This window comes from Dysidea avara, chromosome 10 (assembly GCF_963678975.1).
Source record: "Dysidea avara chromosome 10, odDysAvar1.4, whole genome shotgun sequence".
Lineage (NCBI taxonomy): Eukaryota > Metazoa > Porifera > Demospongiae > Dictyoceratida > Dysideidae > Dysidea > Dysidea avara.
The window spans coordinates 28958519-28973231 of NC_089281.1; the positions used below are offsets into that span (position 1 = coordinate 28958519).

The 14713-nt window shown below is 36.7% G+C and overlaps 2 protein-coding genes and 1 long non-coding RNA gene across 6 annotated transcripts in view; 1 reads left to right on the plus strand and 2 right to left on the minus strand.

The window, feature by feature from the left end:
• Positions 1-1509, plus strand: part of LOC136268211 (ATP-binding cassette sub-family C member 4-like) — a 32175-nt gene extending 30666 nt beyond the window's left edge. For 3 of the 4 annotated variants that reach the window (XM_066063488.1, XM_066063490.1, XM_066063489.1), the window contains 7 exons: positions 131-231; positions 286-486; positions 544-699; positions 754-843; positions 889-1061; positions 1124-1229; positions 1279-1509. In XM_066063488.1, the coding sequence (XP_065919560.1) occupies positions 131-231; positions 286-486; positions 544-699; positions 754-843; positions 889-1061; positions 1124-1229; positions 1279-1467 (1016 nt within the window). In that variant the 3' untranslated portion in view covers positions 1468-1509. Of the gene's footprint in view, positions 1-130; positions 232-285; positions 487-543; positions 700-753; positions 844-888; positions 1062-1123; positions 1230-1278 lie in introns of those variants that run through there. The other variant, XR_010706916.1, reaches the window with a different exon arrangement.
• A 2210-nt stretch (positions 1510-3719) lies between these two features.
• The window catches only part of LOC136268426 (ATP-binding cassette sub-family C member 4-like), a 29248-nt gene continuing 18254 nt past the window's right edge, over positions 3720-14713 (minus strand). Inside the window, exons 18-29 of the mRNA XM_066063767.1 lie at positions 14638-14675; positions 14349-14593; positions 5819-5898; positions 5614-5764; positions 5138-5368; positions 4962-5062; positions 4711-4911; positions 4498-4653; positions 4354-4443; positions 4136-4308; positions 3968-4073; positions 3720-3918 (exon numbers count right to left, since the gene is read on the minus strand). Coding sequence (XP_065919839.1) covers positions 3751-3918; positions 3968-4073; positions 4136-4308; positions 4354-4443; positions 4498-4653; positions 4711-4911; positions 4962-5062; positions 5138-5368; positions 5614-5764; positions 5819-5898; positions 14349-14593; positions 14638-14675 — 1740 coding nt within the window. The 3' untranslated portion in view covers positions 3720-3750. The remainder of the gene's footprint in view (positions 3919-3967; positions 4074-4135; positions 4309-4353; positions 4444-4497; positions 4654-4710; positions 4912-4961; positions 5063-5137; positions 5369-5613; positions 5765-5818; positions 5899-14348; positions 14594-14637; positions 14676-14713) is intronic.
• LOC136268428 (uncharacterized) lies at positions 11769-13449 on the minus strand. The gene is made up of 5 exons (XR_010707002.1): positions 12594-13449; positions 12306-12536; positions 12097-12153; positions 11980-12033; positions 11769-11922 (listed from the first exon to the last, which is right to left on the minus strand). It is a non-coding gene; the product is annotated as an uncharacterized lncRNA (long non-coding RNA).

A 14713-nucleotide genomic window follows, 5' to 3' on the forward strand; every position in this document is an offset into this window, starting at 1 on the left:
GGCTATCTACAATGGTATTAATTCTGGGTTGCTTATGTACAACTTTGGTGACCTAGAGTGTGTTGGTGTGACTTATAATGTTTATAGCTAACCAAATATCTGAAGAATGCAATATCTTTTACAACTGCAGGTCTTGATCCAGGTCTTGTGGGTCTCTCACTGGTCTACGTGATCACTCTAACTGGAATGTTCCAGTATTGTGTTCGTATCAGTGCTGAAGTTGAAAATCTTGTAAGAATCATATATACCACCGACCACTTATATATTGTAGTATATGTAATTTAGTTAGTATCAGTGGAGAGAGTCATGGCTTATGGTCAACTAGAAAGTGAAGCAGAACTGGAAACTATTCCACATGACAAAGCCCCTCCTCTTCAATGGCCTGACAAAGGAGTGATTGATCTTCACAACACTAAATTTAAATATGCCATTGATTATCCCTATGTGTTGAAGTCAATATCTTTTAGAATTGAATCATGTGAAAAGGTTGATAACTAATTACTATTAGACTGTGACAAGTTGTGTGTATACATTATATATTAGGTTGGTATTGTGGGTAGGACTGGAGCTGGCAAGTCTTCATTGTTGTCAGCATTTTTCAGATTAGCAGAACCAGAAGGAGTGTTTGAAATTGATGGAATACAAATAACAGACATAGGACTACACGATCTTCGTAAAAAGATGTCAATTATTCCACAGGTGATGTGTTGTGTATATTGTAGTGAGATTTAGACTAGTGTGTGTATGATACAGGACCCAGTACTGTTCAGTGGAACTGTGAGGTATAACTTGGACCCATTCAATGAACTTGAAGATCACCAACTATGGGATGCACTGGAAGAGGTTTGATGAGATGATATAACAATTGTAGCTAATCACTACATTCAGGTACAACTGAAGGAAGTGATAAGTAATTTGGAGAATGGGTTAGAATCACAAGTGTCCGAAGGTGGTTCTAACTTTAGTGTGGGTCAGAGACAGTTGATGTGTCTAGCAAGAGCACTATTGAGGAGGAACAAGATCCTTGTGATTGATGAAGCAACTGCAAATGTTGACCTAATGTGAGTTACTAAGATGTTATGAGAAGTGAGAACTGTATGATGGTGACATGTATTGAGTGCAGAACGGATGGTATAATTCAGGAGATGATCCGCAAGAAGTTCAACCATTGTACTATCCTTACTATTGCTCACCGACTGGAAACAATAATGGACTCTGATAGAGTACTGGTGGGTTAGGATGATAGTGAATAATTGTGTAGATGTCGTTGATTTGTAGGTTTTATCTTCTGGTAAAGTGATAGAGTTTGATACACCATTCAACCTCCTACAGAAACAACAGTCAGTGTTTCATAGTATGGTAAAGAGAACTGGTCCTGTAGAGTCAGAAAGACTTAGGGAAATTGCTATTGCAAAAGAAAAGTTAAATCTTAGCACCACAGAGTTTGGAAATGAAACAGTTGTGTAATATTAATTGTATATATATATTTATTATCTCTCTTGAACTTAAGATGGCTTAAATAAACTTTTTCAACTGTCTTATAATTATGTGTGCCAAATGTACCAATAATACTAGTCTTGTGTCCAGCCGGGCTCGTGCTATTAGTGCGAACTTGGCTGGGCACGAGACTACAATAATATGGGCTTATAGTCTGTGCATGTGCATTAATTAAAACAATAATATTTGTACAATGCATGCCACACAGTATAACAATAGTCATTGATTTGAATTTTGTGCATGTGAATCACTATAAGGCTTGTCTCTCACTACTGATTTTGGGTAGCACATTACATGGATGCTAGTACAGTACTGAACTCTGAATATAACAATTGTTTAAACAAGTTTTGAAATATAGCTAATACTGTATCAATATGTATAGCTAAACAGATTGTCATTGGAAGCTCATTCACAGCCAACAAATGTACACTTTTTGTGACATATTTGTCGCTATAAAGACAAACAGTGGCCATTGAAACCCTGTAGCTTTACAAAATCGTGCATTGTATACCACTGTGTAATTTATAATAATAATTTCTGCTATAAATAATGTACTAACATTATTATGCATTTTACAAGTACAGTGGAATCTGTCTATAAGCTGGGTCACTTTTGGGCTATAAATTCTTGGCCTTATGGCTGCTTTTGACAGTTGGATTAGTGTGTAAATGACTATTTTGGGAAATTTATAGTTGGCCCTTTTAGAAAGATGGCCTTTCTATACAGGTACATGCCTCTAAGACAGGTTCTACTGTAGATATCTACACTGTATATGAAGTTTAGTAGTACGTATATACTAGTGTTTCATGCAAGGCATGAAGCTATGTATGGGGCACAAAGTGTCTATTTCAATTTTCCGTTACAATTTTTTGGATGCATGCAAATAAAATTGTGTGCTTAGCTATGAGTCAAGGCAATCTTTCCCAATGTTTTGCTTGAATTTATTTAGGATACTAGATCATGCTATATTATTATAGATAGAATAGGACTCGTTTGTGTGGACCTATATAGCTGGTGCAGAAAAAATCTCAGACCCAGTGGTGATCATACATGATATTTAATGTAGTCTATATTAGGCATGTGCCAAAGGAGAACTAATTAAACCATCAATATGTATGGTCTAAAACAGTATAATTAAATAATAGTAAGGCATTTTCATTACAAGTTTCCCTGCTTGCTAACTACAAATTTTGTATATACTAGTAGCCATAAAGTTTATGCTTAGAGAACACAGACAATGATTCACATCTCAGATCAAAGGAATATATACCTCAAATCCAAGGGGTGGATATCATGCAACTGAACTCGCTTATTATACACTTGAACAAGTTAGCTATGTAATTATAAACATTGTCAGTAGTTACAAATTCTTGGCATATATTTACATGATTTAATTAATTGTTGATGAAAATAACAATGCAAGAAAATTCACTTCTGTCTTTGCACTTCTAATGTTAATAATGATGCTAGTATTTATGCACATACTCAAGACTGGCCAAGTAGCTAATGTACTGATTATCAAGATATTATAATTTTCCATAAGGGATATATACTTACGGACCTTAACTATACAAGTGTCCAGATTATGCAGGTGTTCCTCATTTTCAAGTATCCTGATTAATTAACAGGTTCCACTGTCACAGTGTAGATCAGAAGCAAATATATAGTTCTCAAACAATTTTACAGAAAAATCCTAATTATGTGAAATCATATACACAGTGAGTTGCAGACATAAGACCCTCAAAGCACTTCCTCAAGCATTTGGAAAAATGTTTAAGTACAAGCACAAGCCCAAATACTTCAAAAGATTCAGCAACTATATACAGTAGCTAAAAAATGAAGCACTATAATTATTAAACCATTATAGTACATACAACTCTAAATCATTTTTTTGCAAGTAATTTATTAAAAAATATATAGCCTCTTTATTGATAATAAAGGAAAGCTAGCTACATACAGATATATTCTTTGTGTGCATTGTGATATATTCTCAAGCACTTTATCAAAAAGCACAAGCACAAATGCTTCAAGCCTGAAAATAAGAGCTTATGTACATCTTGTGCTATGTCTGGTGAGTTGATAAGGTCCACTAGAATCTACTAATCACAGATTGTGGCAAGAAATAGGTTGGTATTTGCAAAGTTGATGTTGGTCTGTGCAGAAGCAATTTTATCTTCCTTCCAAATTTCCAAATGGCTATAGAAACAAATGTTCACCATGAATTCTATTGAATCATTGTGTTAAAAGATCAAATTATAATCTAGTACCAAATTTTAAATGTTCTACTGTTGCAGCAATTTCTCTTAGTCTTTCTGACTCTACAGGACCAGTTCTCTTTACCATATTATGAAACACTGACTGTTGTTTCTGTAGGAGGTTGAATGGTGTATCAAATTCTATCACTTTACCAGAAGATAATACCTACAAATCAACAACATCTACACAATTATTCACTATCATCCTAACCCACCAGTACTCTATCAGAGTCCATTATTGTTTCCAGTCGGTGAGCAATAGTAAGGATAGTACAATGGTTGAACTTCTTGCGGATCATCTCCTGAATTATACCATCCGTTCTGCACTCAATACATGTCACCATCATACAGCTCTCACTTCTCATAACATCTTAGTAACTCACATTAGGTCAACATTTGCAGTTGCTTCATCAATCACAAGGATCTTGTTCCTCCTCAATAGTGCTCTTGCTAAACACATCAACTGTCTCTGACCCACACTAAAGTTAGAACCACCTTCGGACACTTGTGATTCTAACCCATTCTCCAAATTACTTATCACTTCCTTCAGTTGTACCTGAATGTAGTGATTAGCTACAATTGTTATATCATCTCATCAAACCTCTTCCAGTGCATCCCATAGTTGGTGATCTTCAAGTTCATTGAATGGGTCCAAGTTATACCTCACAGTTCCACTGAACAGTACTGGGTCCTGTATCACACACACACTAGTCTAAATCTCACTACAATATACACAACACATCACCTGTGGAATAATTGACATCTTTTTACGAAGATCATGTAGTCCTATGTCTGTTATTTGTATTCCATCAATTTCAAACACTCCTTCTGGTTCTGCTAATCTGAACAATGCTGACAACAATGAAGACTTGCCAGCTCCAGTCCTACCCACAATACCAACCTAATATATAATGTATACACACAACTTGTCACAGTCTAATAGTAATTAGTTATCAACCTTTTCACATGATTCAATTCTAAAAGATATTGACTTCAACACATAGGGATAATCAATGGCATATTTAAATTTAGTGTTTTGAAGTTCAATCACTCCTTTGTCAGGCCATTGAAGAGGAGGAGCTTTGTCATGTGGAATAGTTTCCAGTTCTGCTTCACTTTCTAGTTGACCATAAGCCATAACTCTCTCCACTGATACCAACTAAGAAAACAAAAACAGCTTGAGTAACAGCCAATGTCATGTTTCTTTACCAAATTCTCCACTTCAGCACTAGTACGAACACAATACTGAAACATATCAGCTAAAGTAATTACATACACCAGAGATAGACCAACAAGGCCTGGATCAAGATCTAAGTAAAGAAACACACAAAATTTATGCTAATTTTGTTAGATAAAAACTGGTTAATTAAACTATTTATACTTACTATCAGCCAAAGGAACTGCACTCAATACTACTGTAGCAAGAAATGTTGCAGTAATAAGGTCAATCCTCATCCCAAACCATCGATTACTGGCAAGATACAAGTACCATCCTTTGGTGTGTTCATTGAGGTAATAGTGTAGGTTATTAGAAAACTTCTCCTCCTCCTTATAAGCTCTAATAGTAGACAGGCCTTGAATAGTGGATGAGATGTGTGAATATAATGGACTACGAGCTGTAGTGGAATAAACATAAGGATATATATGTAGTTAGTAATTTTTGGATTCATTAAATACACAAGCATGCAATGTTATAATGAACAAGGGGTTGAACTATTGCAGTAAAATAACTAAAGTGTTGCTTTATGAGCGTATATACGTAGTAGAGTCAATTGGGACAAAGACACTAATCTAATACATTTAGTGATTCATGAGTTATCCCTATTTATGACAGCTATTTTATATATAGTAAGCACATTACCAAGTGCTTCCAGCCGCTTAATACTCCTTGAAGTGTGCAGGAAGAACCATCGAAATATAAACTGCACCACAACAATGATGGTAGCAGGAATAAACAACCAATAGTTGGCTACACAAGCCACTAACATGATAGCAAAGAACCTCAGAAACAACTACAGGAAACAAGGAGATAATATGTTATTATCACAAATGATGAAGACACTCACTGCGATCACTTCAAGAAAGTGGAATGGTAAGATATCATCCATGAATCCAATGTCTTTAGAAAATCTGTTTAGCACTCGTCCTGAAGCATCATAATATATACAAAATGACACAGTGAATTGAGAGATTATGGTTACATTTTTGTCTATTTCTTGCAACTATTAAAACACCTCATGGCCATGAAAGTACCAACAGATAATGAAAAATATAGTAGTTTATGAGGGAATAAAAATTACCCCAACCAGTAAGAGTGTTTCTCTGTATTATTTGTTAGTTACTAGACATTATTATTACAAAAATACAGCTCAGGAAAAAGGTACTATTAGTAATGACAGAGAAGCTTGTTTACTAATCCAGATTAGTAAGAGCTAGGGCTGAAACAGATATCCTGGATATCCAGATAATAATTTACTATCTGGTTAGTAATATGAAGCCATCAGGATAGTTTCTAATAAATCAAAGCAATTATTATGGTAAAATTCCTTGATACATAGCTTCCACAATTAACATTACCAAACTTAATAATGTTATGCTTGTTTCTATTGTAAGGTACTAACAATAAAATATACAGCACTTTTATAGCAAGTGATGATGTCACTATCCATAGGATATCCGGACTCATTTTATTCAGGATATCTGGATAGTAAAAATTGCTATCCGTAGTAAGAACATCACAATGAAAAACTATGAATGACCAATCTGAATAGCACCCTATAACAGATGAATAGATAAGCTTACTACCATCCTATAACTGTTACATTTCATTGAAATTTCCTAACTGATAAACGTAATGACTATCGTACAGTGAAACCTGTCTAATCAGGTCATTGCATAAAGGGGTCACCTGTATAAACTGGCCATTATAAAAATCCTTACATGTGCCAACTGTGTACAAAGTGACCTGCTTATGCAGCCACCTGCTTAATGAGGTCAGAAATTTTGTCCCTATGATGACTGGAATAGACAGGTTTTTCACTGTATAGCCTAAATATTTTTAGGCAATTTTGTATGTAACACAAGGGGGTGACACATAGGCACTCACTGTAAGTAGATCTGCAACCGCATGCAGTCAAAGTCTTGACCGGGTTAAATTTCGCCTTGACCTTTGACTTGGGCGATTTTCGAGTCTTGACCTGTGACTTCAGCGTCTCTTTCAGAATATATCACCTGTAACTTATTTAGTAACTGGCGCGCTTAAACTTATAATTTTGGTTGCGCGCTGGTGTAATAGCTAACAGCAGTGGCGACTACGTGATTTGCTACACTGCTGCATTGGCTTGCACTGACTTCAATTCGCTCTAGTGTAGTATGCAAATGGCGATTGCAGATTATTCTGAAGATTGCTGTAGTTTTGAGGCTACTGTGAAGGGAGTGATGTTTTATCCTGGAGTGAAGCAGCTTAATCCAGCAGTTTTATCTAGAGTAAAATTTGCGAAAAGATCAGAAAAATCCAGTTCATAAGAAAGCTGTTTTCGTTAAATTTGTTGACAGCGAAGAAATCCTTGGTCACCTTAGCAGACCAGTAGCTGAGTCAGCCAGTATAATATTGGACATTTCAGGAGTAGCAATAATGTTGGGGTGAGCAGGACCTGAGCAGTCTCAGACATAAGTAGCATAGTTTGGTAAAATTCTTTTTTTTGCTGTTTAGAACATGTATATCTGGAAAAGTGTTTTCAGTTAACCCTCCATCAAGAGATTATAAATATAGAGCTACTGACATTCTAGTCTCAATAAAAGCTCCTTATAAATTCCACATCAAAATTACTGATGTTGTGGATGTATTTGACATCATACTGATCTTTGTGCATATCATCTGGCATGCAGTAGCTATATATATAAGCTATGTTGACTGCAACTGATAATATAAGAGTAAATATAGCTTGAAGATAGCAGCTAGCTAACAAAATAATAGCGTTTGTGTGTAGTATTGGTGGTTGCCTATAGTCAAATGTGACAATATGTATCATAATACAAAGCCACAAATAAATGTAGCTATCACTGTATATAATAGATTGCTTCTCTTTGCCTATACAGCCTTACATCAAGTGGGAGTGGATGAAACATTAGTATAGTGCTGATTCAGGAGAGATAGTGACGGTTACACACATAGCAGCAGATATATTACAAATAGAAAAATAAAAACTGTGATGTTTATGGCTATACGTTCTATAGTGTTTTGATGTAATCATTTTTTGCAGTTAACTTTCTTGATGGTCGTAAAGAATATGGAGCATTATTCAGAGTTCTGCTTGCAATCATGGTGTTTTCATATTGTTGTATAATTCTGTCAGGGATGTTGTCAGGTATCTCCCAAGTGTGATCATCATATCCCACCCATTGAACAAGATACTCATACTGGTTTCTTTGCTGATGGAAGCGCTTCTCTAAAATTTTTTCGACTATATACAGGTCATCATTATCATCAATCTCTGTGGGTTCAACTTCTTTAGTCTCATCTGGCGGCTGTTGTCTTTCAATATCAACATCTTCATGATATGGTAAATAACCTTGTAGACAATCACAATTCTGGTAATTGAACACTATGTCACTGTCTGACCGTAGTGTTACTAACTGTGAAACATCAGCAATTAACAGGCATTCACTAAGCCGCTTTTGCCACTTCTGGTATATCTGTCAACAGCAACCTTTCTATACAATTCTAAAGTGACTTGAATGTTTTTGTTTGATTTTTTCCCACTTTCGCATAAAACTCCTAAATGAAATAAGTTTATGACCTGTCCTACTACAAAGCATTTTGCTTTGGCAATTGTTTTGTGGAGTGATTGCCCAAAATTGGTAATTGTGAACGTCATGGCCACTGGGTACTCTATTATCACCATAGATATTGCTAACACAAAATCGTTTTCTTCTGTCTTTTGATGGATTTTCTCTGTATGGCTGCATACCTTTCAAAAGGTGCTTTGCTGTACTGGCTTCGGATAGCGTTGATGAGACTGGCATTGTATCACTAATGTCCACGTCAGACATTCTGAGTGGAACATTCAGATTCTCCATCATCATCACCACCTGTCAACATAATGCTAACTGCCTCATCAATGTCATCAGTAATATCATCAGTTAAATCATTAGGAGATGCCAACACTGACTGACCATCAAGGGTGAGCTCTATCACCTTGTCAAATACATCATTTTCAACTGTCATATCATCACTTTCCATTACAATTGTCAAGTCCTTATTGGCTGGCCTTGAAATACAAAGAGATGGCCTATCCCACTGTTCCTCCTTCTTCAAAACTCTGGCCATTTGTGGGGCATGCTGTTCAATTAGTGCTTTTGATTGATTGTCCCCTTTTGTGCAAGCACTTTTTAAATCAGTTACAAACTGGCCATATGTTGTGGGCTTAGTGTATATACGCCTCATTGTGAACAGTTCCTTCATTTGATCTAACGGCATATGTAATCACCTTCTTTTTGTGTTTTTAATGTTGTTTCCTGGTGTCTTCTGTTAAGCATGCTCGGACTGTTGTATCTGCATTACCTGGATCATGCGGCTTAAAAATTCTTGAAAAGACAAGTTGGCAGAAGTTATCAGCAAGTTTGCAGCACCTCCTCTAAGAATTGAATGTACAGCTTCAATACTTTTGTTTCCTGTGCTTCTTAAGCAGTAGGAATCTAAATCCAACTCTGGGAAAGTCAAGAAAAGAGCTAATTGGTGTAGGATCCCTGCACGGGCCATGAGCTCTAAAGTTAGATAATGGCTTCTGCTAACCCAATTGTTTGTTCCTTGGTGAGCTCAACATACCCCCTCCAACGCCTCCATGTGCTAATGCCAGCCCACAAACTCTGTACAACAGCAGTTGGAGGGCCAAACGATTGATTTCTGTAAGGCTCATGTACCCACAACGAGGCTTGCAAGTATAAAATTGTACCATGTGCTGTTGGGACATGTTTGCCTAACTCATCAATGGTGTCCTTTGAAATTACTCTAACTGTTGCATCACAGTTTAGCTTCACATGTGGTGTGATATATGCATATCGAACCTTAGCATTAGAGTTGCTACATTTCAAAGTTTTCATATCTTGTATAGATGCTAAAGTGTACTTAGCAAATCCATCCATTTCATCTATCAACACTTCGGCAACAATTTGTATGTTTTGATTCATTAAATTCCTGACGGATGTTCTGCTTGAATGATCCCAGCAAGGGTACGAAATACATGGGTACCCCGAATGCAAAACTGGTGCAAAATACACAAAATCATCTGCATCCAAGCCCAAAACCTTTAAATCAGTTTGAAGGTTCTTATATGTATTAGGTGAAGCATTCTTAATAATAGCCTTAAGTGCGTTGCTCGCAGAGTCAGTACAGTGCCCAATAAGTGGCAAATCATACTTTGCAGCCCTCTTTTCCACCTCCATCATCAGAGAAAAAATGTGACACCCTGTGTTTCCCTTAGTAGCTTCAGGAATGATGCCAATAATTATATTGCTTAGTAAACCAGTGGTGTCTGTTAGATTTAAACTATATGCTTCAGCTGAGTCCAATTTGTCTAGCCTCACTTTAATAACATAAGTGGATAGTTCAGCTGGTGTTGTATAAATGGGTGGCTCATCTGGAAACTGACGAACATCAGTGGGAAATTGTTCCCCAACAAGATATTTATCTAAATACAATTCAATTGCACGCGCAACCCTTGTGCCATCCATCCCATTTTGTAAAGGGACCTTTTCACGTTTACCTGCCTTTTCAATTGCCCAATTGTTTATGCCAGGCATGTAATGGTCAGACATAAGAAGTTTACTCTTTACTCTTTGTGTTTGTCTTAAACTAGAGAGACTGAGTATTGGAGCAAGCTCACTGTATGTTTTTTTGCCCCAGCTTGTTGCAGTACAAAACAGCCAGTGCCCGAGCTTGCTCATCTGCTCTGCTGTGGCAACCATGAAGCTCTTTGCTTGTCCAATTGGACAAAAAAGAAGTGTCTAAAGTGCTAAGCTTACCATCCTCAATAAGTAAGTGCAAATTTCTTTAAAGGGTATTTTGCTGTCATTATCATGCCAGCTGTCATGCAATAGCCTTTCTAGTTTTGTCATTAACTTGTCATTGTTTTCCTTCAGCTTATAGGTCTTTTTGTGCTGTATTTGTAAGGCAACTTTAACACTTTCTTCAGAACAAAATAATTTATGAGTAACACCCACTTGTGCAGCTCTACCAGTTTCAGATCGAGGATGTTTGAGCTGCCTAGCTTTCTTAGTAGAGATGATGATTTGCCATGCAATAGTGAGTAGCACTCAGTTCACTGAAAAGGATGCTTACCAAATGATGCAGCAGTGCCAGAACAAGAAGTTGAGTATATAGTACTTTCGTATTGTATCATTCTTCCATCTTAAGTAACTGACACAACTTTGTCAGCTTCAACTCAATAATGAAATGGCTTACTTGCAAATTCTAGCAATCTCTTAGCATAAGAAGGATGCATCAATTTCCATGCTTTGTAGTCACGACAGAAGCTGCACAGTATTTCACTCTTAATGACCTCATCATCAATAGTAGATCTTTCTGTCTTAACTTTCCTATAGAGGGCTTCAGCAGTTGTTCCACCAGCATGTTTATCATTGTGTAGCTCCTCAAACTTTCGATCATATACTCCAGCACATTGTACTGTGTGAATAAAAAATAAGTATAGCTACTGTAACATCTCATACACACTACACTGTATTATAGATCAACTATAGGGACTACTGTTAATAACCATCTACAAATATAGCTAGCTAAGAAACCATTAATAAGATGATTGCCAAACTTGTTTGTATTAGCAAGGCTTCATGGGAACAACAAAACTGTTACCCATACTAACAGATGTAGTCATTAGTAAAAATAATTGATAAACCATCAATTCAGTAATATGTTCCCAAGTATATGTTTGGGACCTACTTCACATGATCACTATAATGAGATAGTCTTATTAATGAGGTCATGAAGTACATGTTTAGCAAGATTTCCTTCCAATATATATAAATGGCTCAGGCTTTTACTACACAATAATGTTAGCTGCATGCTAGCTATAGTTGCATTGGGTACCTTCTTCATATTTTCTTGTGTCTTCACAATAAGCATCTTTCTGAGCATCTTTCTCCAATGATTCATCTATTGCCATAATGAAATGCATGCACATCTACAGTGAAGGGCCATGCATGATCATACCTTTAGGACCTTCACTATCATGTTGTAGTGGCGAGTCTACAGTTGTATCATATCCTAATTATAAGAAGTGATATTTTGCTTATTAAATTTGTACTGGTGCTTCAGTTTCAAAATCACCTTCAGATTCAGCTCGTGATTGAGAGCATCATTGTCCACAAGAATCCCTCATTCCCACTGTCAGATGATATATGTGATAATAGATTAAACAATAACAATAATAAATGAAGCTATAGCTACCACCAGATGACTAGCTAATATACAAAATCTACTGCAAGTCAAAAGTTATATTAGGAGACAAATTTGTCTTAAATCACGTTGTCCTCCACCTGTTTGAAGGAAATCTTTTCGTTTCTTTTGGTGCATGGCTGACTTTCGGAGATGTTGGCTAACTTGCTTTAATGTAGTGCTGCCACAAAACTGCTCTTTGCACCAAGAACATTTTAATTTCCCACCCTCATAATCTACATACAGTGGCTGCTGCTCCTATAGTATTCCCTCCTCTTTAATAGCGGCATTAATACTCCTTCTAGTTTCCTTCTCTTACTGGCGGCTGTGTCCTGCAGAGTTTTCAAGGTATTGAACTTAAAAAAACAAAAAACAATTTCAAAGCTAACCTCGATGTTATCATCTGTCTCATCATGCACCCACAGTGACTAGCTTTGTCATTTTCCACTTTCTGCTTTGAGGTGTTGTTGATGATGCGGATGAGTCTGATCGCCCTGATGGTATTGAAATTAGTAGAATTGTATCTTCCAGAGTAATTTTTCTGTATTCCAGATCATAAATGATACCAAAGCTTCTTACAATGAAAACCATTTTAGCTAGCTACGCAACGTAGCTATTACATTAGTTACGACACTATTGGCTAGCAAACATGCACTGGCAGCACCGCCCTATAGCTAGCTATTTTTGATTACACTATTAGCTGTATAGAGCAGTGCTGCCAGTGCATGTCTGCCCTAGCGAACAGCAGAATGCACTTCCCTGCAAATCTGAGTCTGTTTCAATAACAATTCTTCCTGTCATTGAGTCCAGATACATTAATCGAGTGCCAACTCTTCTCTTGGCTGTGTCAGGGAAAAACACCATCAGATTCTTAGTGATCGTGGTGACCCTATATTCGCTCAGCTGTTCTGGAAAGAATCGCCACACCTTGGTGCAGGACTCGCCTCTAGCACTATACACGACTGCAACTTTAATAGCGTCCATAGCTAGACTATGTACTGCAGCTGCATTCGGCAAAGATGTGTGACGTTATTCTAGGTTGCATAATCATAATTCCGTAAGAAGTGATCTTTTCCTGTGACCACTAAAATATGTTTGTTGACCTTTGACTGGATGAAATCCTCGAGCCTTTTCCGTTGACTTCCACTTTGACCACGGTCGCAGATCTACCTACAGTGAATGTCTATGTGTCACCCCCTTGTATGGAGGTCTAAATATTTCAAACATAAAATTTTCACTGTTAGCTAGTCCCCAAAACCTTGAAATTAACAAAACAAAATTCCCCTCCCCTCCCCCTTGAGCTATACAGTATATTCCTACAGCAGTTTAGTCCTCGACGGCTGAACCACACATAGCCAGCTTGTCAACGAGCAAATTCACCCATTTGTGGTATTAAAGCTGATGCAGGGAAATAAATATGAAGATATAATAAAAGCTTTTGAATCATAGAAATCTAGCCAGCATACTATTTATTCAATAAGGTTCTACGGCAAATAGTAATACTGTACAAATACACCAATATAGTATATACTTCACCTTCTGAAGGCAGCTACAATGTGGGTGAGTACATAATCAGCTACCCAGTAGATTAACTTCAAATTTGATACATGACTTAGCATAGACATGGACACAAGCAAGTGTGTAATATTCACTTAAATGTTTCCATCACAGATTGTACAGTCGATGGTACATTTATGTATAAAAATTCGCTCTGCCTTATTTTTGTTGTCATTCACATGACATGCTGGAAATTCTTACAGTAAATGCACTATATACTGGATCCTGAAAAACAGCAAAAACTGAAAAGTGGATTTTTTCTAAAGAGAATTAATATTTCAACCAGCCAGATGATTAAAAGTGACAGTAAAGGTATTGACAACAGACATGTGTGGTTTGGCTCCATCACAACTTCAGGAGGGTTGTAACAGATGTTATACTTTTTATGGCTTCTCCATAGCAAATGTATGGTGAAAAGTTTAGATTGACTGTAAATATTGTATCAGGCATTTGAATGAAAAGATTTTGAAATATTTTAGTGAGTCAAGCAGTGCTACAAATTAACCGAATTTCAAGATCGTCCGTAATTGCATCCATGAGTTATTAAATGTTTTTGAGGATCCAGCATACATACTTACACAACATACCAATTGGGTTTGTGTCAAAAAACAGCACAGGTGTTCTCAAGATAGCCTTCAGCATTTTGTTGTGTAAATTTCGTGCTGAAGCAATACAGATCAGAAAAGAGAGCACTGATCTCATCATGACAAGGGAAACTGAGCCAAACACAATTCCACCATAAATACCAATCCTTTGGTTAGTAGTCAAATCATATGGATCACTATCTGATGAATTGTCACTGTCCACACCACATGAATCACCTCCACTTGCCCTACAAACATATGTACATTAAAGGATCAAGTAGCACATTCTTACCAGTTTGACAACCACCAATCAGCTGCAACTATATTAACCTAAGTTATAGAAATAATATACAATACATATAATTACA